Raw genomic sequence first — 26,215 nt, 5'->3', positions numbered from 1 at the left:
AGGGCTTGGGGTGCTTCAGCGGCTTCCTCGTCTCCATGCTGGTTGGGTACCTGCTGATGAAACGTAAGATCGTCAGGGTGATGAGTGGGTACCAGGTGCTGAGAAACGTCCTGCAGTTCCTGGGTGAGTTTCCAGGGGCCTCTCAGGGCAGGGGGAGCTCGGTGTCAGCAGAGTCTCTGCACAAAGCCTGAGCAGTGGAAGAGGGGAGGGGGTTAGGGCTCTTCTCCCTCTGCTGAGCCCCTGTGGGTGGGATGGACAGGAGGGGATGCAGATGGCAGCACGACTTGTTCCTGTTTGCCCACAGCCACCACTGACCTGAGTGTGACGGGGATCAGCCTCGCGAAGGACACAGATGACTCCCTGGTGAGCAACTGGCTGTGCTGCTGGCGCTGCTGGGCAGGGACGTGCCCTGTGTGGGGCTGTGGGATGGCAGCGAGGTGGTGGTTGGTGCTCTGGTGTCTGTGCTGTGGCTCTGAAGGCTTTCTCTGCTCTTCCAGCCTGCCCTGGCTGACTTCCACCAGGCGTTTGAAGTGGTCTTTGTGGATCCCTCCGGGCTGGTGAACCTCTGCGCGGATATGACTGCTAGCAAATACCACCAGGTACCGGCAGGTCGTCAGGGCATCCTAGGATGCTGCCTTAGGAGAGAGCTGAGGCACGCAGAGTGGTTGGGTGTCTCAGAGAGGGCCATTGGATGTGGGGAGGAGGTTCAGATCTGCATTTCTAGCTTTTAACACCTCTCCTTGGCTCTGAAGCTTAGGAGTGAATTTTAAGATCTGGATTTATTGCTTTTAAGATCTGGATTTATTGCTCCATGTGTGGGCACCTTCAGGTGAAGCCAAACAACTGTTCAGCAGGGAAAAATTGTTTTGGAACAGAAAAAAACACTTTGATGGCAGGGACATCAAGGAGGGGTGTCTAGCCAGCAGTATAGTGCGCAGTCAGGTGAACAGCAGATAAGGATGGAAGCCGTCAAGCCTTGGGGTCTGCTGGGGACCACAGAGCTGGGGAGGCTGTGGCTTACTGGGGGGCACTGGTCACAGCTGTGTGAGGGATTTGGTTTCCTCCTCCCCTCCTGTTCACGCTCCTGCTTTGTCTCCTCGCTCAGGTCCAGCTGGAAGCCAAGCGCTCCATGGAAATTCTGGATGACAGGATGGTGGATGGCTTCCAGGCGCTGCTCATGACCCCAAAGCCCATGCTCAGAACCTTTGACCATGTCTTCCAGTGAGTCTCCTCGTGCTGCTGGGGTGGTGCTGAGGGAGCCTCTTCAGGGAGGAGTGGGCTGCTTCTAGTTTCTGACCAGGGTGTGGATTTGGACCTGTCAGGTGGGAGATGGCCCTGCTAGCTCTGGGATAGATGTTGGTGCCTCTTCCATTTGTTCTTTCCACTTTTATTGCCTAGGTAGCTTCCCAGGAGGAGGGTGGGAATGCTTTGGCCTGAGATGCCAAAGTGCAGTGCTTCTTGTAGCCCCCATCCTGTTCCCGGACCCTCTGCTCCTTCGCTTTACCCATCCTCTAGCATCTCTCTCTCAGAAGGGATTTGGTGGAGGAGGCAGAGGTGTGTGACTGGCTTTTCTCTTCCTGTAGCCTGAAGCACGTCTCCAAGCTGCAAAGTGCCTGCAAGAAGATGGAGCTGCTGAACGAGCTGATGGATCGCGGCGGGAACTACGTGGCCGCAGCCCTTCCCTTCGTTGTCTCGCTGCTGGCCCGTGGGCTGGCTGGAAGAGCTCTGCTCGTGGCACACTCCTTGCCTCAGACCCCTGAGGTAACACAGTGGGCAGTGACACTCGATCCTTTGCTGCTTGTGGGGTCTTGTACATCCCTCTTGGCGCTGTTGGGTGCAGGGAGAGGGTTTTTACTCACAGGGGAGGAGGTGGGCCTGTCCCCTTTGTGTGGGAACGTAGGACCTGGGGCACGAGGTGCAGCTGGGATGTTTGGTCTAGGTAGAAGTCGTGGCCCAGCAGTAGGGCAAGGTGAAGGCAACCAGCTTTCTCACTGGGAAGCCTGTTAAGACCTTCCCTGTCCGTGCGCATCTGGGCACCTGAGAGCATGTCGTGTGTGGCAGGGGGTTTATCTACCCTGGCAGACACTGCTCCAGCAATGTCATCTCTCCACGTGCTTCATGTTCCCTGTTTCCTCTCAGTGGCCGATCGATGCTGAACCCCCAAAGCACAAGGATGTCGGGCCCCTGACATTTGGGCTCCTGTTTCTTCCTGAGTTTGCTACCAGCACACTGGAGAAGGGACCGCAAGCTGATCGCCCTGAGGTGAGGGGAGTTCTCCTCGTGTGGGGTGGTGGTGGGTGGGGGACATTGGTGGTTTTGGGGATGCCATGCATGATGCTGGGTGCCTGCTATGGACAAACCATTGTGGGTCAAGGATGAAGGCACTGCTGGGCTGCTGGTGCTGGCTGTGAGATGTCAGTGACGTGACATGACGACCTTTTGGTGTGTGAAGGGTAATGGTCGAGCAGGGATGAGTGGGAAGGGAGTGTGGGATGTGGAAGAAGCAGTGGGAGACCTGAGCTTGTTGCTCCACCCATCCTGGGGCTTCCATTTGGTTAAGGGAACGGAGGAGTGGAGCAGAGCTGGCGCCCTGCTGTGGCTGCAGGTGGTGCTGGCAGTCACGGCACCACTTGGACCAGTCCCAGCAGTGGCCCATGCCCATGGCCTGCCTTGGCCAATGTCTCCCTTCAGGCTGTGGACTTCCGGACCTTCTGGGGGGAGAAGTCTGAGCTGCGGCGGTTCCAGGATGGCACCATATGCGAGGCAGTGGTGTGGGAGGCCAGCACTGTCTGTCAGAAACGCCTCATCCCTGAGCAGATCGTCAGGCACCTGCTGAAGCTGTAAGTAGCACCGAGTGGTAGCAGGGGCTGGGTGAAGTGTGGCTGTGTGGGGGGCTGTTGCTGTTCTCCCTGTTCTCCGCCGTGTCTGTGGTAATCCTGCCGTCAGACTTGTGCTTTGGGGAGGCTGTGGGTCACCTCAGCTAAGTAAAATGTGGAAGTCATTTCAGCATTGTGGTCTGGATACTGCTGGCTGCCTCGTAGGAGAAGATGCAAGGAGATATTGATGTCCTGCCTTCATGTCCCAGTATCCCCCTGACTATTTATTGTTGGCAGAGCTGCGAGGTCTCAATGGCTTCTCCTCCCAGGATATTTCATGGAATTGGCTGACACCTTGTGGTAGTTAACGAGGTTTGCTCTCCCAAGAGCACGTGCAGTAGAATTTCAGACCTGCTAAAAATGAGACCTTCTTGCATAGGGGAAAACAAAATAAAAGTTGCCTGGTCCTCTTATTCTGACTCAAGGAGGGGTTCTGTGAGGAAAGACTGCATTAGCAGCATTAGCTTTGAATCCTCTGAGGCTGCACATGTTGCTGTGCTGCTTTGAGTTGCTAATTTGGGCACAGGAGGAGCACAAAGATACAGGTCTCTTCACTGTGGCCTTTCTGTGCGGAGGGATTGGACTGACCCTTACCTGCACAGCCAGCAGTGTCAGGGTGGATGGGGTGAGGAGCCCAGGCTCTAATGCTCTGTTGTCCCCCTTCATGCAGGCACGCCGATATTCCTGAGTCGTCCATCTGCTACGCAGGAGCGCTGCTGGACTCTGTGATCAAGAGTGGGAAACAGGTACAGTTGCTCCCCAAATGCAGGGAGCGTTTCCTTCTCTCAGGGAAGGGAGGTATGGGAAGAGCTGTAGGGAGGTCATCTCTGCTGCGTGGACCTGAGGCACCTGGGTGCTTCCCAGGGTGCTTGTGTGCACTACATCTGCATCATCTAAGGATACGTTGTGGTCCCACTGTGTTCCATCTGTACCTTTTCACCTCTTACATCCTTCAGGACACTGGCCAGGCTCTCCTGTGCCTTCATCCTGCAGATCCACCTGGGAAACCCAGGAGAAAGATCTTTCCTGTCCTGGTGCAGAGTCCTGATCGTGCATACCTAATGCTCCCTAGTGCTGCAGCTGATTGTGCACTTGAAACAAAGAATGTCACTTTGAGACAGAAAAAGATGGGTTTTGTAGGCTGGGAAATGTCTCCACCTGTGCTTCTTTCCAGCTTCTGGAAACTTAAAGCCTGGAGATGAGCTGTGGGCAGTTTGGCACCACTTTGCTGGTATTTGGTAAAACCAGGGACTTCTACCTGGTTGTTAAATGGAGGAGGAAACTTTTTTCTCCTTAAGAGTTAAGGGGAACAGATGTTACCAAAGAGTCTCTTGCATGGGGGCCGTTCTGAAGTCCAGCTCAGCCATGTGAAATTAGCCTCAGCTGCAGTCTGGGCAGAGCCACTTGTCAGATTTTGGACAAAATGTTAATTTGCACAGCTTGCTGTGTGGTGAGGCAGCAAAATCTCTGCACCATGTCCCTGCAGGGTAGCCTGGGATGAGCAGGGGTGATAAAATCCATTGGTGAGAGGATGCACTTCTCAGGTCCTGAGGGCCTTTTAGGAGTCTGATTGTAACCAGTCCTTGCGGAATGAAGTAGAAATCTGCTCTTGCATGCAGGGCTGTGGGCAGGGGCATCTCTGCTCTTCCAGCTGCTTATGTGCAGGCAGCTCGGGGGGCCTGGGGTGGTGGAAGGATGTGGTGGATGAGGGGAGATGGGTGGTGCAGCTAGCTCTAGGGATAGGCAGCCTCCCCTGGGCCAGGGTTTGTCATTTGTGGTGTGCCCTGCAGAGGGTGCTGCTGCTCTGCTGTAAAGCCTGGGCAGGCCAAATGCACACAACTTGATTCATCTGTGTCTGAACTGAGCTGTTCAGCATCAGCGATGTCTCTTCCTCATTTCAAGCTTTTCTCCTGTGATTCAGGGTGGTGGAAGCTGCAAGGGCAGCAGCAGTTCTTCTTTCAGTGCTCCCCAGCGTTCCTGAGATGATCTGGATATTTTCTGCCCTTGCTTTTGCCATGCTTTGCATTTCTGCCTTGGCTAAGAGCATAGTCAGAGCAGCTTTTTGTTAATTGTTGCTTCTGCTGACACTCCAATAACCAGATGAGAGGCAGCAGCAGAGCTCTTGCCTTGTCAGTTTGTGATCTCTTTACCCCCAAATCACTCCTAGCTTCTCTTTTTCTAGGCAGAAAGTTGGCAGTAGAGCTCTTGTGCAAGACACTAAGGCAGCAACAGGAAATCACTTCACTTCTGTCTTGAAATGCATCTGGGATGCCTGAAACTGCTGGGGAGCTGCAGACAGATTTGTTTTGGTCTTCCCTCTCTCATTCACCTTCCTGTCTTTCTGAGCACCTCTGTCAGGTGCTGCTCTCGGACAAAAGTCCCAGCTCCTTGACCTCAATGCTAGCTGCAAGTGAGGCAGGGCGGGCACCTGTGCTACAGAAGTGGGAGAGGCAACTGCAGAGGTGCTCTCCGTGTGTCCGCAGGATTCGGGGACCGGCGAGGAGGCCATGGTCAGCATCGTCTGCTCCTACGATGACCTGAGCCGCAAGCTGTGGAACCTGGAGGGGCTGCCGCTGACGGTGACGGCTGTGCAGGGCGTCCACCCGGCCCTCCGCTACACCGACGTGAGTGTCCCTGGGCACGGCCCCTGTGGGGGTGGTTTGTAAGGGGTTTGGGGGAGCCTCTGGCCCTGTTCGGGTTTTGGGAAAGAATCAGTGGTTCTTCTGTAGCCACTGAGAGCCCTCGGGGTGGTGCAGTGTCTCCTCTCTGCTGTCTCACCCTTAGGGCTGAGCACACAAGTTGCTAAGCTCTTTGTGCTGGGGGCAGGAGGTTTGGGGGCTGGCGTGTGCAGGGCTGTGGGGTTTCTGCTCCCTGTTCTCAGTGCCCTGGTGGCTGCTGTCTCGCAGGTCTTCCCTCCTATTCCCATGAAGCCGATTTATTCCTTCCATAAGCAAATCAGGACCAAGCGCTTGCTGCTTCCTTCGGAGGAGAAGCCCTGCCCAGCCTACATCGCCCCTATGAAAAGTAAGTGGGGAGAGATGTGAGCAGGAGAAGATTTGGGGGGGGGAAGCGGAGGGAAGCATCGATGCTGACACCGTCACCGCTGCCTTTGTGTCCTGTAGGCGGGACCAGAGCTCCAGCTCCTCCTGCTCCCCCGCCATAACCTCTAAGTCCCAGCCACCCCCAGCGAGCACCCCGTCCCTGCGTGGGGCTCACTGGCCTCCTGTTGTCCCTTTGCATCCAGTCATCTGCCACATGGAAGGCAGCGGCCGCTGGCCGCAGGACAAGGAAGCCATCAAGCGCATCAAGGCAGCTTTCCACCTCCAGCTGGCCGAGCTCCTCCAGCAGCAGCACCAGCTGATCTGCAGGCCTGCGGTCACCCACACGGACGTGTACAAGGTAGGGGGGCGTGGGGGCTTCCTCCAGAGCTGTGGGCTGAGGGTGCTGTGGTAGGGGGGGGCGTGCAGGGGGTTATGGAGGTGATCACAACCGGGATTCAGGTGCAAGGCCCACCAGGAAGAATGGGAAGACTGGACTGATGTGTTCACGGAGCACAGCAGCCTGGTTGTATTGCCACCAAGCCTGACCTGTGCTTCCCTCCCCATCCCAGGATGGCTATGTTTTCCGTCTCCAAGTTGCCTACCACCGAGAGCCCCTGATCCTGAAGGAAGTGGTTACCCCAGAAGGGATGGTGAAGTACGAGGACACAGAGGAGTCTCAGCAGCTGGAGCTGGAGACGTTGCATCGGCCCTATCTAACCAGCTCCCTGCACGGGTACGTGAGGCAGAGGGCATGGGGCAGGCAGGAAGGGGCCAGGAGCCCCTGTGGAGATGCCCTTTGATGATGGAGGGTGGTGGTGTGGTGAGGAGCTTGCTGTGGGAAGTAGTTTTTCAGCTCGCCTTGTGAGCTGGTGAGGAAGGAGAGGGGAGAGCTGGTTGTCCCTGTTGTCACATCAAAGGTCACCAACATGGGGAGACAAACACCGAAGAGCAGTATGATTAGAGGGGAATGTGTAGCAGCATTTCCACTTTGTTCCCTCTAAAATCTCAGCACCCACAGTATGTTCTGTGCTTGTGGTGCTGGACACGTGTTTCCAGCAGGTGTTGATCCTTCTCTTCTCTCCTGCTGAATGCAAAAAGGGTGTTTTGGGTCCTGGGATGTGTCTGTTGAACACTCGCAGGTATTTGTCTGCCTTCTTGCAGGCTCCAGCAGCAGCACCCCGTCTTTGGCAGCTCCTGCCGGCTCGCCAAGCGCTGGGTCAGCGCCCAGCTGCTGAGTGACAGCATCTCTGAGGAGTGTGTGGACCTTGTCGTGGCCTCTCTCTTCCTCCACCCAGCCCCCTTCACACCACCCAGGTGAGGATGAGGAGCACGAGCTGGCCTGGTGGGAACTTGAAGCCTTTTTCTTTACCTGGGATGAAGGAGGCGTGGGGTGGCCTCTGGGTGCTGGTGGTACAGCTGCTGTGTTTAATTTTTCTTGAGGATTGGTGGGGCTCTGTATCCCAGGGCTGACAGTGGGAGAACTGGGGTGAGGGCCAGCACGCTGGCCCTCCTGGGTTCCCTGGGAGGGATGTTACAGCAGTGCTGGTGGCTGCAGCTCGTGTTTGTCCTGGAAGGAACTCCCGAGGGAAGGGCAGAAGGTCAGCTACTGAAAGCTGAACGGAGCTGTGTGTTGGTAAATAATCCCTGGGGGTCAATTGCTTTCTGGCCTCTGGCAGGTGGGCTGGATACAGCTCAGAGGGAGTGAAATGAAGTTAAAGGCTGTCTTTGTGCTCCATGCGGAGCCAAAAGGTTACACTAACCTGTGCTCAGGATCCGGCTTCCTTCCCCAAAACAGGAGGAGTAATTGCCTGATGCCTGGAAAGCTTTACTTGTCTCCTAAAATAGCCTGCTAGCGAGAGCCCTACCTTCCCAGATGTCTCGTTGTGCGAGCACGTTGTGCTGCAGCGAGGCAGGCACAGTGTGAGCTTGGCCAGCATCGTACAGAGCTGCCCTGGAGATGGGAGCAGCCCTGCCTCTGGTTCACCCCCTGCTCCATTCCCACCTGTCCATGTTTTGGGAGATGCAGGGACAGTGTCTCAATTTCTCTTGGTTTCTTTTGTGTGGAGAGGGAGGAACAAAGGGGGAAGACTTTCCTCAGGGCCCTGGAGAAGGGGAAGCACCTCATACTCTCACCTTGAGCATCCCTTCCTGGGCTACGTGTGGCCTGGGCACCACTAAATCACTTCCAAACCCTGTTCCTGCCAAGCTGCCAGGCCGGGGGAGCAAATACCAGTGTTGAACTGTTTTTTGTCTTGTCTGCAGCTCTCCCCAGGTGGGGTTTCTGCGCTTCCTCAACCTGCTGGTGACCTTTGACTGGAACAACAACCCCCTCATCGTCAACCTGAATGCCGGCCTCACAGGTGAGCGGGCAGCACGTGGGCCGGGGCTGTGGGAAAGCTGTGGTGTGAGGGTGCTGAGCCCTCCTTTGGGCAGCCCCTGGGTTTTTGGATATGTGAGTACTCCCAGGTTTCTGCATGGAACATGGAGATTTTCTATCCATTTCCTCTTCTGCTGGGTTTAACCTGGCTTTGGAGTTGGGTTGTGGCTTTGAGAGCCCCACTGAGCAGCCTACATCACAGGGGCTATCTGCTGGTTCCCATCTGTGAGACACACAAAGAAAAAGGGTTGCAGTCCTCTACTGTTTGTTATCTCTTGAGCTTTGAGGATTTCCTGGTAAATGTCTCTGGTTTCCAAAGGAACATTTTGGCACATCCAAGTGGACCTATGCCCTACGCTCTTATTATTTTGTCTGTTGATCATCTTTTAGGTACCAGCTGTCTCTTCGTGTGAGCCAGAAGAGACCATGGGATTGCCTTATCTTTGTTGGGGTGCCAGGGTGGGTGGGAGAGCAACAGTTAGTGTTTAAAGCTGATTTATAAGAGAAGGAAAAGCTGCTTGGGAGTGTGGGCAGGCTCATGGAGGGAGCAGCTGTTTCTGTGGGTTTCAGCACTCCTCCAGTTTTCTCTTTTTTGGGAGAATGGGTTTTTGAAACTGGTATTTTTCTGCACTCCGGCTTCTTTTAATGAACAAAATGGGAAGTGTTTTTGGCCAAAGAGCTGCTTTTTCCATTTAGAAACAAAGCAGAAGACTCTTCAGGTGCAAACTCTCTTGTTAGCTTATGACGTGAGCTCCCAGCGACTGCAGCTTGAGCTGTGTCTGGGCCCACGTGAGAGCGCCTGGATGAATTCAGAGCTAAGGTCCACCCAGCCCTGCGTCCTGTCTCCAAAATTCCCTGTTGGCAGATGCAGAGGGAAGCACAAGATCAGAGCAAGTGCGGAGCTGATGCTCCCCTCCCAGCCACTGGCAGTATTCATTGGTGCTTGTTTCTCTGCTGGGGAGGTCTGTCCTCTGTCCTGGAGGGCTTGGTGAGAGCCACCCACTGCTTTCCCTGCAGAACCACTGGTGGGGCTCAGCCCCAGGATCATCTGGCTCTGTATGGCAGCAGAGCAGGGCCAAGGCACGGTGGGAAGGGACAGAAGACAGCTGCACTGCTGGGCTCACCACCTCCAAACCTTCCTGGGCTGCAGCCACCCTCATAGCACGCCCTGGTTTTATATGTGGAGAGATTGTGTGCCCCACCACCTCTGGCCAGCAGCATGCTGAGAGCTGGGGAGATGCACCCAGTTGGGTGTCAGCACGCTTTCTGTTTAGCAGATGAGAAAAAAGAGCAAATACCCTGTTCCTAGTTTAAAATGTGCTGGGAAGTACCCAGGCTGGGCTTGCAAGGAAAAACAGGCTCATTGAAAACTAAAAAAATCTGTCTGGTAGTGGGGCTGTGGGGGAGGAAAGGTGACCTAGAGAATTCTTCTCTTCAGTGGCCTCCTGTCTCTATGTAAATAGCTGTAATTTTTCCTTCGTGCTTCTACACACACTCCACGGTCAGCAGCACATCCCTCTGCAGCTCGTTTCGCAAGGTCTGCAGGGCGCTGAGGTCTGGAGTTGGGATCAGAGGGCAGGAAAGGTTAAAAGCACGTTGCACCACCCTTTTCTGGACTGTGATACACGGGCACGGGGGCTGGTGGAGGGCTGTGGGTGCAGCAGAGCATCTCACCCAGCTGCCTGCCCTCTGCAGACGCCGACTGCACAGAGATCAGGAACAAGTTCATGGCTGCTCGCTCTCGCCTCCCCGTCATGTTCATCGCCACCCCTAAAGACCAGTGGAGCTCGGTGTGGACACGAGAGCAACCCTCAGCACAGGTGAGCTGGGGCTCCAGATCTGTGCCTCGTGGTGTCTGGGGCATTTCCCTGCTCCTGGTGTTGGGGGGAGCTCCGCCAGCCCTGTGGGTGGCTGGGGTTCCCCCTGCATCCAGGAGTTTTACCCTAAAGCTCTTTTTCCTCCCCAGATCCTGCAGCGCCTTCTCGTGCTGGCCGCAGAGTCTCTCCGAACCCTGGAGGAGCAGCTCATGGACCCGCTCGGCAGCCAGGACGTGAAGGTAACCCCTTGGGGCCCCACACGAGGGTTTTTGGGTTCTGGCAAAGCAGATGGGAGAGGAGCTGGACATGGAGAAGCTCCAGCCAACATCATGTGGGCTGGAGGCTGCCCCCTCCAGTCCTGCCCCTGTGTGCAGGCATGTGTGCACAGCCTGAGCTCCCAAACTCTCCCCATCTCCTGCAATGGGGGAACGGCTCATCCTGGCTCCTAACATGCCCTGGGGCTTTGCAAAACATCATTTGCTTCTTCCCAGCCTTGACCCTTCTGGTTTAACCTTAGCAGAGGTTGGCAGCAGACACTGTTGCAGGACTTCTTCTGATGGCATTTAGGTTTGGGTGAGCTTGCTGGTGTCTTGACAATGGGGGAGGAATTGGAATCAAGCTGGTCTGAGCTGTTGGGGTGGAGAATAGGAAGTGGTGTGAGGGAAGACCTCTGGGAAAATCCACCTAGCAGCGTTTCAGACTGTCTCAGTGTGAAGTGTCCCAGGTTCTACTTCCATTTAGAAAAGATTAGAGAGTGAAGGGGAGGAAAAGTCAGGCTCCTCTGTGTACCCGGACTGTGGTCCTTCAGCAGCAATGAAATCCAAGTCATTGCGTCTTCTCTGCGTAGGGAGCAAGCTGAGATGTGGAAATCGTGTTTTCTTCCACTTCTTCCAGGTGTGTTAGTGCCCTCATTTATAAAACAGGAACCCTTGATTTTGCCCGTAAAGCTGCAGAGGAGGTGTGAAGGGCTGCTGGGCTAAGTGCTGCTGATTTTGGCAGCGCTGTGCCGTGTTTAAGGGTGGCAGGTGCTGGCCAAGAACCATGAATGGCTTCGCTTGTTTTACCTCCTCCCCTGGCTGCTGGTGCTGTTGCAGTTGGACCCTTCCCCGTGGGGGATGGCAGTGACACGAGGAGGCAGCTGGTCGGAGGAGACCCTTGTGTGGCAGTTAGGGGCAGGGCTCAGAGCTGCATCCTGCTCCTTTCCACATCCTTTTTTGCTGCTGACCCTCCTGGGCATTTGGGATGCTCTGGGAGCCTTTTTCATTGAACCCGACAGGTCAGGAGAGATGATGGCATAAAGGGACGAGGGCAGCAGAGCAGAGGCTTGCCTCAGGGTACAGCTACGTTCCTCGCATCCAAGGGATGCGCTGCTTTCTAGTGATGAGCTGCGCAGAGCCTTTCCACACTCCCTGAGCCACGTAACTGCGCCATCTGCTCCTTTTGGGAGCCCATTGTGGGACGGAGGAAGAGGAAGATGATAACAGGCAGAACAGCCGGTAACTACTCTTCCTTTCCGTGTCAGGGCCAGGCCAAATCCAGCTTGAAAAGGATCCAGGATGTTGTGTGATAGGGTGATTATTGGCTGTCCTCAGCGTGATTCCACAGCTGCCTGCCACTTTGCTCCCGGGTGGGATGGGTGGGACCTCCTGCTCCTGCACAGCAGGGACAGGGACCTCGGGATGCTGTCTGTCTGTCTGTCCTGGGGGAGACAGCCTGTACTTGAGCTGGAGGCTAAGAAGGGTCAGGGCTGAGGCTGCGGGGATGGGGTGCAGCCTTGGTGGGGATGTTTCCTGTAGTGATTGAGAGGGGAAGCTGCAGGGCTGGTTTATTTCAGGCTTGTGTTCATCCTTATGCTGCTTTCCACCTAGATTTGCCTGGACCGTCTTGTTGTTCCTCTGTGTTCCCTCTCTGGAATTAGCATTATGGCCAGCTGTGATATTTTGGCAGCCTTTGTGTATCTTTATGGGATCTAACGTCTATTTTGGTCACATTCCCAGGACAGGGGTGGGTGTCTCTGAGCAGCCCCTTGGGGGGAAGCCCGTGCTAGTAGCTTCTTGTTCCTTGCATTATTATTTATTACTGAAGGAAACAAACCTGCTGGCTCCCAGTGCCTTTGAAAAGATGGGTTTATCTGCAGCACTCCCTGTACTATGGAAAACGTGGTGTGTGAGTGATGGTAAATGAGGGGAGAAAAGAGGTTTTGGCCTGGCTGGGAAGTGGACATGTCCAGTGTAGTGTTTCCAGTTCAACAGTGAGTATGATGCCACTGATGATGCTGTGGCCCTTCTCCAGCCACAAGAGTGACACTTTATTTTCTTGCATGTAGGATGTCAGCAGGGTGTCCTGAACCCCCATGCATGTAGGGACTTGCTTTGGGCCCAGGTTGGGTTACCAGTTCCTGAGGAGAGCAGAGGGGCTTGAGGGAAAAGTTTTTGAGGGGGCTGAGAGCTGGAGTGGCTTAGAGTCAGTCCCTGGCTCTACCACTGGCTCGTGCTTTCACTGTGGCCACACCACTTAATCCCACTATGAGGGGAGGCTGCTCACTCTCTTCTCGAGCTGCAAACTGTCTGATGTGAATTGAATGACAAACCCCACAAAGCTCCCTCCCTCCTTCACCTGCCAGCTTGGCTGTACGGGAGTGTCCTGGGAAGCACAGGCACGTTTATTCCATCTTCCTCCCCCTCCCAGCTGCAGCCCCTGCATATAGAGTTCCTTATTCCAAACACTGGGCTTTTAACATCAGGCTTTGTGCCTGGTTAAACTGCTCAGGGTAAAATACGCAGCTTCTCTGAGAGTCAAGTGCTGTTGGGGATGGAGGGAGCTGCAGCCCTTCCAGCTCCCTCTGCAGATCCTCTGTAGCTGCTGGGCCCTCTGTGCCAGGGAAGGGGGCTGGCCTGTGGTGAGCAGAGCTTCAGCCATAGCCTGTGAAGAAGGAAATAAACTTGCTATTTACAAAAAAAATAAAATAAAAGGCAGAAATTCCTGGTCTTCCAGTGACATCCAGCAGCACCTCTAGGAGGCTTTGGCTTCTACACTTGAGTCTGACTGACCCCAGGGTGGTGAAGGTTTTGGTAGGACACCAGCAGCTGCTTCAGGAAGGCTTTGTTTTAATTTGAGTGGAGGAGAAAGGCCATACACTTCTTATCCCGCTTCATTTTCTGTGTTTTTGTTTGTTAGGTTAAAACATCATTTACTCAAATGGATGAGGGGGGATCCAGGCGCACTTACCTGCCCTTTGGAGGGAGGTATGTCAGCCTCTGAGGGGAGCTTGTTCTGGCGTGCCGAGTCCTAGCTTAGGCAGCTGAAGCTGAGAGGACTTGAAAAGCCAAGCAGTGGTTAGTTATGACAGAGTCACATTCTGGAGGGTTTTTTTTTTTTTCCTGTTCAGGCAGTGAAAAAGACTTTTTGACGTGGCTTTCACTTCTGCTGTGTTTTTTGCTGGAAGTATTACAGAGGTGAGATCTACTTGCATGGGGACAGTGCCTGCTACAGGGGCTGTAAAATGATTTTGTCTTTGCTGATCTCACTGCTTTGTTGTGTGAATGCTCCCAGGCCAGCTGAAAACAGCTGTTTTCAGGCAGCCCTTACCTGGGGAGCCGTGTGTGGTGAAACAAAGCAGTGCTGCCATTCGGATGGCATCGTTTGCTTGGAGGCTGGGAAGTGGACTTGAGAGAAGTCTGAGGGGAATGCTGCTTCCCTGGCTCAGGCTCACCCCAGCCACCTGCTGCTTGTCAGGTGTCCTGGGGTGAATCGAGCTGAGAAATAAAAACAACCCAGAGGTAGGGAGAGGTGTCCCTGCAGCCTCTGGTCAGGCCCAAAGCCTTATTTTGGGTGGCAGCTTGGCCAAGTTTACGTTAGGCTGGGGTTAGGCTGTGCTGGGGTGGGTCTGAGCTGCCCTGGGGCTGGGCTTGGCTTGGGGCTGGATGTCTGAGCCCTGGTGTGATGGGGCGAGGAAGAGGAGGAGGAGGCTGTATGGGTGAGAAGTGCCTGGTGTGCTGCAGTTGCAATGGGGACCTGTGATCAAAACTGCAGGTTTGAGGTGAGCTGGAGGGCTGTAGCTCCCAAAAGAAGCTGTTGCATGTCCATAGCATCCTCCTAACCCTTCAACTTGACCTCCCTGGTCCTCCTTCCCACCCAGTTCCTCTTGTTTGTTGCAGCAAAATTCTTTCTCCTCCCTCTGGCCTGTACAGCTGTCCTTCATTTTCCTTAGGGATAAATTTGTGACAGCGTTTCCAGAGCTGCTAACCTTTTGGTAAACAAAATGTGGGGCTGGGAGGAGGGGAGAAAACTTGCTGAGGCAACTTGGAGTTGCTTCTCACATGTCTGCCAGTGGGTTTTTTTTTTTTTTTTTTAATTTGCATTTATATTTGGGTCACTTGGGGATGTGCCTCTTCTTCTGTGGATGCAGAGATGGGTTTGTGAGCTCTGTCTGTGCTCTCACAGGGATACAATAAGCCACGGGCGTCATCTGGGTGGAAAGGCAGCTCTGAGTGGATTAGGGCTGGGATTTGATGCTGGTCACTGGTGTTGTTTGTGTGTGTTCCTTGGCCTGGCTATAAGCCAGCCCCAGGCAGTGGGTTTTCTGACAGCGCTGTGCTGAGCAGTGTCCAGTGGCTCTGTTTGTGTCCCCATGTCATTTACTCCACAAAAATGTACAGGCAGTTTTAAGTTTTCCATTTGAATACAATTGCATCCAGAGTGCCTGATCCCTCCTGCCCAAATATTTGTGTCTGGGATTGTTCTCTTCCATTAATGGGGTCTGTTCTCATCCTCTGCTTGCTGGAAGATGCTGCTGCCCTTTGGGACAACCTCCTGGACAGACGGGGCTGTCCTGCAGCTCCTTGTGTCCCCTGGGTTTTTTTTGACTCCCTCCTTCACAGGGTCTGTGACTGTAGCTGGAGGGAACCACCTTGCCCCCTGGAAAGCTCTTCTCTAGGGCCTGTCCCTTAGTCACAGGGACACCAGTTAGCTTTTTCTGCAGACCTGGGAACTCAGTGGGGTAGAAAAGGCAGCCCTGCAGGCTGGGTGTCTGCTGTGAGTAGGGAGCAGCTCCCTTGGCAGGGGGCTTAGCTTGCTGGACACTTGGGCTGCAGCAGTCAGGTGCATCCTTCCTGCTGCAGGGAGCACGTAGCCTGTCCACCAGGAGATGGCCACAGGTGCTGCCACCTTGCTCTTGACAACATCCTGGTTACAGCTTTGATTTTGCTGCTTTAAGGAGAAGGGGATGAAATACAAACATTGACTTGGGAAATCTTTTACATCTGCTGCTTGCCTGTGCCCTACGTTTGGTGTTTTTTTTCTTCCATGCAGATCGCCTTCCGCCCTCCCTTGGATCTCTACGATGTCCTCATCCACCTGAACTCCAACCAGATTCCTCGGCACCTGGAGGGCGTGGACCGGCCGGTGAAGTCGTTCTCCCGGGGGGTGGTGAAGAACAGCGCGGGAGCGAATGTCCTCTTTCCTGTGGTGGATTACGACCCTGTACAGTGCTACCTCCAGGAGCTGAGGGTAAGTCCTTTGGGGAGCTGCAGGGGGTTGTCTGTCATTAATTCAGGTCATTAAGTGCCTGCTGTTGCAGGTGAGGGTAGATTTAGATTTTTAGGAAGACATTCTTTACTCAGGGGTTGGTGAGGCACCGGCACTGGCTGCCCAGTGAAGCTGCTGCCAACAGGTGCATGCAACATTGAGGCCAAATGCTGGCCACAGATTTGTTTCTCTGGGGCTGGTCCTCATGTGATGGCAGGGAAAGTTTAGTAAAGTGGGTAAACAAAGAACACGAGTATCCAAAAGTCATCAGCCCAGTGCTCTTCCACCATCTGGTTGTGCCAAAATCTCAGCAAGCTGGGGTGAAACACCAGGAGCTGGGTGGCAGTGGGATCCACGTGACATCTGGGCAGCAGATGTGCAGCCTCTGCCTTTTTGGGGCTTTCTGGCTGTGCTTGCAGTAGCTGAATAAATTATTGTGTGGAGATGAGGGGCAGAGATGCCCTTTCATCAAAAACTGGCTTGACTCTCAAGTGATCTCCTGCCCACAGAGGCAGTACTAGGAAGCAGTATTAGAACACAGGAACCATAAACTTGCTTTGTAAAGAAGGTGCTGTGCAGATCTCTGGTCCTGTTTCCCCCTCGGAGCTGATGCAGCTTGGACATTAGAGAAGGCTGTGCAGAGCCCAGTCCTGTTGAATGCTGATATCTCCAGGGATGGAAATTTCCTTCATTCTTGTGCTTTTGTCTCAATGTTTGATCATTGCTATTGTGAAAGTTTATTTCCTAATACCTGAATGACATTTCCCCTGTTGCAATGTGTGTTGATTCCTTGGTCCACCATGGCAACTGTGCTAGGGGCAGCTTCCTGGAAGGCAGGTCCTCAATTCAAAGATACCTCGAGTAAGACATCAAAATCCACCCCCAGTTCTCCTGTAAGTGGCACTGCTCATTTGCCTGGAAGGATGGGGAGGAGAGGGAAAGGAGGTGCCCAGTGCAGGGTGGGAGGTCTCCTGCTTCTGGGAAGGAAAGTGGTTGAGAAGCTGCAAGTCCCCCAGGCAGATTGCAGAGACCACTGGGAGACTTGTTGGGGTCCAGGACGTGTGAGATGGAGGGGGAGGAATACCCTGCACGAGAAAGCCCAATGACTGGGAACAACTTAGCATTTCAGTCTCTCTGCTGATGTCTGGATCTGAGATGGAATCTCAGGGCAGGCTCCTCTTTGTTCTCTAAACAACTAGGGTTTGACCTGCCACTATGAAACCTGGACACAAGGCATATCCCTGGTAGGAAATGGAGTTTAAGCCTGAAATCTTTCTCCAGCCCATGCTGGAAGGGAGGATTAGAGCTGAATGGAGTCTTTCAGCAGCTGCCAAGATGCTGGAGATGCCTGTGTGCATGGGGCCAGAGCTGCTGCATCTCCAGAGAGGTCAGGTCTAAGTGACTCTTGTGGAGACCTGGCAAGAGGCTGACTTCTTACTTGAAGGGGAGTTGGAGACCCCTGGAAGAGCCAGTGGGGAAAGCAGGTTCCCTGGGGAGGCTGTCAACAGACCTGCAGCAAATCTGGCAGTGTAATGAGGCACTTGTCAGGAAACTCATCAGGGTGTGTTGCAGTAAAAGCACTTTCTTGTGCTTCTGCTCAACTTACTGTCTTCAAAGAGATGACAGCAATGACTTTAGAAGAGAAGAGTGCAGATCTTTCCTGGAAAGCAGTTTTAATTATCCTAAGGAATTGACCTAATTGATCCACTCAATTACGACATCCAAACTGTCTGAATTTCTACTGCCTGTTTTCTCTACTACAGGTAACACTAGACTTGGAATAAGGTTTGGTTTGGGTTACAAATTACAGCCAGCCATAAATCCAGTATACCAACACTCCAGCAAAGAAATGTGTGTACATGCAAAGGTCACCTTGCCTTGTTGGAAGCAGTGTAATGCTCCCAAAGAGGAGCACGCAGTCAGTATCTCTTTCTTTTTTTGGCCTGAGGGTGCCTGGGAGGGAGCAGAGCAGGAGCTGGTCACAGGTTTCTCAAAAGAGCAAGCTTGGGAGTAGGGAGCCTGGAATCTGCCTCGGCAGCCTTTTCTGGGGGACATTTCCTGCTGTTGAAGGCTCTGAGGTAGGTATGGCTGTGTTTCCCCTGTGGGTATCATGTGGGAGGTGTCCTGCAGTACCAGCACACTTGGCTCTTGTAGCTTCCAGGTCAGTAACAGGCAGATCTGAAAGGACTGATGAATATCTCTGGGTAAACAAGTATTTTTCCTGGAAAAATCAGAGGTAACAGCTGCATGTGAAGGAGTTGCTTCTGGGCACCTTTGCTCACGGATTGCTCAGCCATGTCAGAAGGCCTCAAAAGCAGACTTTGCACCTCATGGACACCACCAAGCAGGTGATGCAGAGCTGTCGATAAAATTTACCCCACCAGTAATCATCCAGCCCCGTGTCTTGGGGTCCTGATGCACGGCCTTTGCCGTGCTTTCACCTGGTTGCAGTTGGTAGCCCCTCCAGCATCCTTGTGTTCTCCCTCCTCTGGTTTTTACTGCTCAAAGCAGCATTCAGCTCCTTGTCCTGCAGGCTGGGAGCCCTGGGGCAGATCCAAATGCAGTAAGATGTTGGTACTGGAAAGGAGTGTGGCAGCAGCAAATCCTTACAGAAGATTTTTGGATGAGAACGCCTTTGGACACAGAAGTGGCTGGCTTTGACTCAGAGTAATTTGCTCTGCCTTAATAGCATAAACCACAGAATTGAGCAACAGGGTTGTAGCCGTGGTGGTTTTACAGCAACAGAGGGAGACATCTGCCATGCAGCGATGCTGTGGGATTTTGTTTTCTTTTTATGGGCAGAAAAGAAATACCTTTTAATGTGGCAAGCTCCGAAAAGGTCAGATTTTTAAGCGTCTGGGCATGCTATTGAGCTGAGAGGGACAGGGAGTATCCAGTGACCTTGGCTCAGTAACCAGGGCACCCACTTCTGTCCTGCCCAACCTGTTTGCACTGAGAGATGCCCTGTTGTTCTCAAATCAAATGGGTAGGCAAGGCAGGAGTGCTCTGGAGCTGGAAGGTTGCTGCATGCCTTCCCCCAGTAGGAGAAAATAAAAGAATAAAAGGAGGGGAGGTGCTAAGTCCTGACTGCTTTAATTTTTCCTCCTTCAAGGAGATGTGCTACAGGAACTGGTCTGATTGAGTTGATCTGGTGCCTGAGAGGCTCTGGGTAAAGATGAAAGGCTGGTCATGGCATTCAGACAGTGAATCCTTAAATTCCAGGACAGATCTGATGGAAAAGGCCTGTTCTGGGAGTTGGTCCAGATGAAAAGGCTTTGCAGACAGATGCTTTTGAAGGAAAGCAGGTGCCAGACATTCCACAAAGAGGGCTTCCCTTGCGCCTCAGCCTGGAACCAGGCTCCCCAGTGCCAACTGTCCCAAGCACCTTGGTGAACAATCCCTGGGTCAGGTCCTCGGGGATTCTCCAGCAAGACTAAATCAACCTTAAGTGACTCAGCTGAGGTTCCCCATCACGACTGCAGGTTTGAGTCGTGGCTGCCATCAAGCAGTGGGTGCAGTTCTGCTCCCTTTGCTGGGAATGTGGCGTAGCTGTGTCAGTCAGCACAGCTCATGCTCCAGGGTGGCTTGGGTCTCTGTTCCTCAAGGGAAGGTCTTCCTGCCTGCATCCAGTGAACCCAGTGGCGATGCTTATGTCCATCTGCATCCATTCTGCAGCTCACGAAGCCTGAGGATCTCTCGTGTCCTGAAGCCATGAAGCTCTGATTGTCTTGCAAAGGTCTAGAGCTGTTCTTTCATGGAAGGGAAAGTTGAGGGAGCCTGCCTGAGCCCTCTCAGTCTGTGTGTCTGTAATGGCTATTAAGACTTTTTTTGCAAGGTCTTTGGTCTCACTGGATATGAACCACTCTCTCTTTGAGATTTAGCTTTCTCTGGTTGCATATACCTGTTAAAGAGCTCATTTCATCTTATACAGAGGAGATCTTTCCTGTTTGGACAAGCACGAGTATGTTTCCTGCTTTCCAAAAAAAACCAACCTTCCTCTAAAGCAGGTACTTCCTCTAAATGTGTTGTACTGCACCTTTGGACAAGACCTACCTGGAAGACTTACAGCCCTTTCCTTCCTTTTGTCCCGCAGTGTAGGAATGTGTGTCTTGCTAGTGCATGCTGAGAAGGAATTAATGATACTAAAAGTTCTTGTCTCTTACAGCATGCAAGTTGTGGTTATGGGATGTAGCTGGAACTGGGGAAATGTTTTCAGGTCAGATGGCTCCCTTCCTGCTTTGACTGGCCTAACTCCTCCTGCAGCATCTTTCAGAAGACAAAATGGAAAAGCTTTGGTTTTTGTGGCACAGAGGAAGCATTTCTGTCTGGATCTATGCAGAAGTGGCAGGAAATTCCCTGCTTTTACACCTGCAGAGCAGCTTCATGACCCTTACCACAGTGCCCAGGGTCGGGGTGCGTGTGTGCACACTGCTGTGTATCAAAGCATCTGTTCCTCGTGCTGCTTGGCTGAGCTCAGAGGCTGCCTTTGGTTGGATTTCTTCTGTGTTGGGAATGCTTTCCTCCTTCCATAGGAAGGGACTTTTGCTTGGTGGACCAGTGGATGAAGCATGTTTACTGATACAGCCAGGAGGCTGTGCGTGTACGGTTTTGGTGACAATATGTTTTTTTTTTTCCCCTCCCCACTGTGCCATACCTACTTGCCACTAACCTGAACCCCCAGGAGGGCGATGCTCACGTGGCTCTGGTGAGGTGCTAGGAGGTGGAACAGTGTGGATGGGCTAAAAGACATTTTACTGTGGAAATCCCAAACCTAACATTCAGGTTTCTTTTCTCTTTTAAATCTCCTCTGATACAGAAACAACCCCATCCTGTGTGTTTTTTTTTTTTTTTTTTTTTTTTTTTCTTTTCACAGTACTCCTTGCTTTGTTTGTGTGTGGGGGCTGGCTCCATCTGTATCATATACTGTGGGTATTGGGGCCAGGTTGTGTCAGCATGACAAAGGCTTTAAAGCATTAACCACACCTGTAGTTTGTTGGAAGTAAGTAGCTTTTAATAGAGTTTTATACTGTCAGGTCCCTCACTGAGAGCACTTAAATACTTCTAACCACTGAGTAAATGTTCAAATGGCAGAAGTATTCATCATCTGCATTGTACCAGGAAGAGCTGCTAGGCCTATTTCAGAGACCTCCCCAAATTTTGTAGCAGAAGTGGTGCAATGGGAGCCCGATCTCCAGGTGTAAGCAAGCACAGTGGAAAAGTGGGTGGATAAATGGTTAGGCAAAAAAACCCACCCCTAAACAACAATAAAGTAGTTGCTTAACTAGCAAGTGCTTACCTCATAGCGAAATCCGTGCTTCAGCCCCAGCTGCTTAATCCAGTAATCCCATTTCAGAGGAGGGTATTGTTTTACTTGCTGCCTTTCTGCATCCCTTTGGTTCTACCCAGGTGGCTCCCTACAGACCTTGGGGTGATCTTCTCCCAGGCACTTTGCCCAAGTAACGAGGCCCCTCTCGGTCACAAAATACAGATCCCTGGTACAAACTGGGAACCAGGTGTAGGGTTTGCTGGTGGTCAGGATCCTTCTGATCAGGGAAAGCTTTCCTTGGGCCTTTAAAGCTGACTTGTGACCAAAGATATGGCAGCTTGGGAAGGGAGCAGGGGTTCAGATGTGGTCCCCACCTTTATCCATTTTCTCACAAACTTTCCCTTGCGGGAGGTGTTGGCAAGCTGAGGCAAGCCCAGTGGCACTGGGCATGGAGTATGGGATGTGGAAAGGGAGGTGAACTCTGTTTGCTTTTACTTCCCAAGCCTCTGTACAAACAGAAGCACGGTGACTAATGCACCAGACCCTTTTAATGCTGCAGTTTCCCAAGAGCTGGACGTGCATCTCTGCAGCCTGGGGAAGCCGGCTTGAAGCGTGGGCCTTGCTGGGAGCAGCACGGTAGCAGAAGCTCGCCCTTCGCTGGGGTTTTGAATTGGATGCTGTGGTTTTCATCTCAGCCCTCTGCTCCCTCCTGGGTGTATAAAAGGTGCTGGGTATCAGTCAGAGCAGTGGTTTTATGGGGAAATGAGCTGAGCCTGGGGGGATTCCTTTCCTGCAAATGCTTCTGGTTCCTGTCCGAAGTAAAAATACCTTTCTCCTAGGGAGCATCACGTGGCACTCAAGACCTCCCCCTGCAGACTAACGAGGCTTTTTCAGGTTGTAACACGCTCTGGTCCCCTTTGATTCAGAGAGCTGTGCATCAGCTGTCATCGTGCCGTGTGCTTTGCCCTTTGCTGAGCTTTCCTTCCCTCCTGCCATTTGCCTTCTGGCACAACTGGGAGTCTTCCTTGGTGACCGGGCTCTGAGCATTGCCCATCGCTCTCAGCTGAGAAGCACCAGGGCATGTTGCCTCCTCCTCAGTGTGTTTTTAGAAAGTGGCCAAACCGTCTTGAAAAACCAGGTAATGCCCTGACCAGCCTTGCCCCCTTGAAGGTCCCGTGCAGTGGGGTGAGCTGGCAGGTCCCCGGACCTTCCCTGCTTGCTGGCCTAATAGTGTCGCCCTCTGTTCGTGCTGCTTCAAGTCCCAACTCATAAATCTGGTTGTGAAGGTTGCAGACAACACTGCCCCTCCCTGCTTATCGGCTCCTTACACTTAGAGTGCCACCCCACCCTCTGGGATCAGTGGTAATACCAACTCAATCCACCTTTTCCCTCCTCCTGCTGCAATCCTGCTGTGTCCATAGATGGTGCCTTCCAAACTTGCCTTTATTTTTTTTTTTTCCCCCCATGCGTATCATCATAAAAACCTCATGATACAATGATGCCAGAGGAGACCTTTCTTCGTAAGAGCATGACAGAGATGATGCTGGGGAAAGTAGGGAAATGCAGTTGCCGTGGTCCTGTTGGCCATCAGAAGGAAGAAGAGGGAGCAGAGGGACTGCATTTCGTGCAGTAGGTTGCTCCAAAACTAGCAAGGCCATATGCAGAAACTTGCCATGCACTGGTGTTGCAGGGGTGTCTTTGCTCAGCCCATTAAGCACGTGCGTTGCCTGGTGCAAGCCTCCACCATGATGAGCAGGTATCAGGGAGCAGCTTCTTGGCTGCTTGCTCAGCTGCCCTTGGGATGTGTATCTCTAGGTACCAGCGTGTTGAGTGCTGAGCTTTTGGGACAGACCTTTGGGTTTGGAGTTGCCTGCATGTGGTGGTGTTTACTCCTGCTGCAGCGCTGGGAATCCAGCTCACGTGGGCTTGGGGGAAGCCAGGCTGTGGGCTTCAGTCAGCTCTTCTTGCAAGCTCCTTTTGAGCCCTCCTGCCCAACACCATCAAAAGAGGTTACTCATTGACACAGCTGCTGAAACATAGCAGCAAGGAGAGCAGATTCCTTCAGTGCCTCCATCAAATGTTTGTTTGCACATCATAGGGCTTTGTGTAACTTGAGATTTCTGCTAAGTGTCCTTTTGGGATGCTGGGTGTTGACAGCTCGTGCGGTGTTTGTCCTGGGGAAAGGAGCTTTGATGCTCTGGTTGCACAAGATTGTAGAGCTCTAGATGCTGACCTTCAGGAAGGCCTTTGGTTGGGGTTTGTCTTTGCTGCCTTGTAGTGAAACTTTCTGTGGCAGGATTGCCTGCTGGGCAGGACCAGCAGGCCTAGAGCTGGTTGTATTCTCTGGGTGCTCTTGCAGGCCTGTGGGAGGGGATGATTGATTTTTCTCCTCTCTGGGACAGCCAGAGGTAGCTTGCAATCAGATCTGCGTGCAGAACTGAGGCTCTGCACATCGAGGCAGCAGGAGGCACTCAGGACTTGTCCTTACGCTGCTTTCCTTCTTGGAAATGCACTGGACGTGTTGCAGGTTTGGTCCGTGCTTGTGCAGAGCTACTCTGTGTCACTGGGAGGGACGGGCTCTGGTGCTGCCTCTGGGCTGTCTGGCACAACCTCTTTGTTTTCTCCCCAGGATGCCTTCAGTGATCTCGCCTTGTTCTTCTATGACAAGCACGGTGGGGAAGTGATTGCAGTGTTGTGGAAACCTTTGAGCTTTCAGCCTCAGCCTTTTAAGGTGAGTTTTTGACTCTGCTAAAGGCGTGTTGACTTTATAACCTGAAAGCTTGGAGGGCTTTTTTCTGTAATTGTTGTGTCTAACTCTCATCTGCCCAAAGCCCTTTGAGAAGTGGAACTAATACTTCTGTCCCAGTCTTAGAAGGGGTGAAACCAGGACAGGGATGTGGCTACAGTCCTGCCCCCCTCCAAGTCATCAGCAGAGCTGAGAAGGGAATGTGCTGTTGGACAAGCCTAGCACCATGCTCACTAGGTCAAAACAAAGCAAAACAAAACAAAAGCAAAAAAAAACCCTCTCCACTTCAGGTTCTGTTCCCTGGTCCCCTCCTGGGAGGTGGGCAGTACATCGTTGCTGAAGGTGTTTGGTGTGTGCAGCAGGCTGTCCCATTCCTCTGGGTGTCTCTTAACAGAAACACCTGGTCTGCTAGGAGCTGGGGTGGCAAGCCCAGGTTTGAGGTGCTCAAGTCCCGTTGTTGTACAGGGAAGTACTCCAGCTACAGTGTGTGGGTTGGCGAACTCTAGAGGGTGGTTAAACGAAGTGTGAGGCACACTGGAGTGATTCATGCTGCTTTCTATGAAGGAAAGACGCAGAGAAACTGGTGACTCACAGCTCAGAGTTGGCAGCCCAGGCTTTTCTGCTGTCAGTCTCTGGGTGATTTATCTCCCCTCTCTTCATGGCCAGGGGGCATTGGCCATTCAGCCTAGCTGCAGTTGTGAAACCCAGTTATTCATGGTGGTGAAACGAGAGGAGGAGATGCTGGCATCTGAGTTGAACGTGGCTTGATTAAACACGAGGTGTATTTCTTCTTTTTTTTCCCATCCTGGTGGAGCCAAAGATCTCTTCTGTCTCAAGGTCCTGACACTCTGCAACAGAGCAGAGCACAGCCAGCTCTTAATCCAGGGTCACGCTGTGGTGCCTGGTGTTTTTGCATACTGTCTGCTCTGTTTGCACAGGCTGCATGTGTCCATGTGCTCTTTTCCCATCTCCACCATACCCTGACAGTTATTTCTTGTCCTCCCTTACAGTCTTTGGACTGTGGCTACAGAATATACCCTAAAAGGGACAGGAAAGGCCACTCGTGCGCTTCATTATCTCTAATAAGGTGGTGGTGGCAAGAAGCGGTGTAGTGGTGTGACAGGGGTTGCATGTGATGGCAGGAGGGAGATCTAGGTCTCTTATTTGGGGCTTACGAAGGTTGCAAAGCAGCTCCCAGCAGGTGCTGTCATTTGTACATTTTTTTTGTGCTGTCATTTGTACATTGTTTGTGTCCTGCAGGTCTCCAGCATGAAAGGAAGGATGGTGTCAACCATGAACAACGAGCTGGTCTGTGTTCCCAACGTGGAGGCAATTCTGGAGGACTTTGAGGTTTTGGGAGAAGGCCTTGTCAAAAGAGTGGAAGCTCGAACAGAGAAATGGACTATCTGAGACCACTGCGAGGTGTAAGAAGGACCTGTCCTGAAGCGGTTTGTTCGCTCCAGGACCGTTCCACTTTATAAATCAGCCCTTTTAGGAAAGGGCTTAGGCTTTTTACATTTCAGAACTGTGCATCTGACTCTATTTATCTTTGTATGGCTTGTTCAGAAAAGTGATGGGACCTATTGTTTTTAAGAATGCAGATGTCTTTTTATTTTGAAAAAAATATAAAAATGGGTTACATTTTTTTAAGTGTTCCTGTTCATTATAGGAAACAAAGTAGTGTTCACGTGAAAACTTCAAGGCCTGAAAAATCTGTCTGGAGTGTGTGTTAGGAAGGCGGTTTCCTGGTTCGTAGCAGCTTCTTTTACACTCATGGCTGGCAAAACCAAAGAAACACTGAGCCGTCTAAAAATGAGCAGATGTTCCCTTTCTACTTGGCTTTGGTGAGGCACATCTGGAGCCGTATGTCCAGTGCTGGGCTTCCCAGTAAAAGAGATGGGGACACTGGAGTGAGTTCAGGCAAGGACAGTGAGGATAACAAAGGGGTTGAAGCATCTCCTGTAGGAGGAGAGGCTGCAAGAGCTGGGGCTATTAAGCCTGGAGAAGAGAAGGCTCAGGAGGCTCTTACCAGTGTGTACAAATACCTGATGAGGGAGGAAAGAAGCTGGGGCCAGTCAGTGGTGCCCTGTGACAGAATGAGAGGCATGAGCTGAAATGCAGGTAATTCTATTTAAAACACTTGTTGAAAGCATGAGGGTGATTGAACATCGGAACACGTTGCCCAGAGAGGTGGTGAAGATTCCATCCCTGGAAATAACTCAAAACCCAACTGGATGTGGTCCTGGGCAGCCTGCTCTGGGTGACCCTACTCTGAGAAGCAGGAGTTGTTGGACTCGATCTCCAGAGGTGCCTTCCAGCCTCTTGTCTGAAAAGTTCTCTTTTTGAGAAGTAAGAGAATGCACTAGTCCCATTCCCCTCTTCCGACCAAGGCAATGCACATCCTGGCAGCAAACTGCAAGGAAGTCATGTGTGGGGTGAAAGAAATCAACCTGCTGACAGCAGATATTGCTGAAACCAAAAATAGATCAAGCTTGGAAAGACAAATGGATGTCTAGGCAGTCTGATAACTGTAGACAGTTGTTGCTTGATAAAGGAGTGTTTTGGA

General features: G+C 52.4%; 1 protein-coding gene across 1 annotated transcript in view; it reads left to right on the top strand.

Annotated features, from left to right (window-relative positions):
- The window catches only part of NOL6 (nucleolar protein 6), a 28,688-nt gene extending 3,394 nt beyond the window's left edge, over positions 1 to 25,294 (top strand). Inside the window, exons 8-26 of the mRNA XM_082783319.1 lie at positions 3 to 123; positions 305 to 363; positions 498 to 599; positions 1,106 to 1,221; positions 1,584 to 1,761; positions 2,140 to 2,262; positions 2,692 to 2,840; positions 3,547 to 3,622; positions 5,360 to 5,500; positions 5,783 to 5,900; positions 6,121 to 6,275; positions 6,487 to 6,650; positions 7,079 to 7,231; positions 8,180 to 8,277; positions 9,990 to 10,114; positions 10,261 to 10,350; positions 15,422 to 15,619; positions 23,533 to 23,634; positions 24,910 to 25,294. Of these exons, the coding sequence (XP_082639445.1) occupies positions 3 to 123; positions 305 to 363; positions 498 to 599; positions 1,106 to 1,221; positions 1,584 to 1,761; positions 2,140 to 2,262; positions 2,692 to 2,840; positions 3,547 to 3,622; positions 5,360 to 5,500; positions 5,783 to 5,900; positions 6,121 to 6,275; positions 6,487 to 6,650; positions 7,079 to 7,231; positions 8,180 to 8,277; positions 9,990 to 10,114; positions 10,261 to 10,350; positions 15,422 to 15,619; positions 23,533 to 23,634; positions 24,910 to 25,059 (2,418 nt within the window). The 3' untranslated portion in view covers positions 25,060 to 25,294. The remainder of the gene's footprint in view (positions 1 to 2; positions 124 to 304; positions 364 to 497; positions 600 to 1,105; positions 1,222 to 1,583; positions 1,762 to 2,139; positions 2,263 to 2,691; positions 2,841 to 3,546; positions 3,623 to 5,359; positions 5,501 to 5,782; positions 5,901 to 6,120; positions 6,276 to 6,486; positions 6,651 to 7,078; positions 7,232 to 8,179; positions 8,278 to 9,989; positions 10,115 to 10,260; positions 10,351 to 15,421; positions 15,620 to 23,532; positions 23,635 to 24,909) is intronic.
- The last annotated feature ends 921 nt before the right edge of the window (positions 25,295 to 26,215 follow it).

Source organism: Aythya marila, assembly GCF_965140915.1.
Source record: "Aythya marila genome assembly, chromosome: Z".
NCBI lineage: Eukaryota > Metazoa > Chordata > Aves > Anseriformes > Anatidae > Aythya > Aythya marila.
The sequence above is the reverse complement of the archived record's forward strand: the minus strand, read 5'-3'. Positions and strand labels throughout refer to the sequence as shown.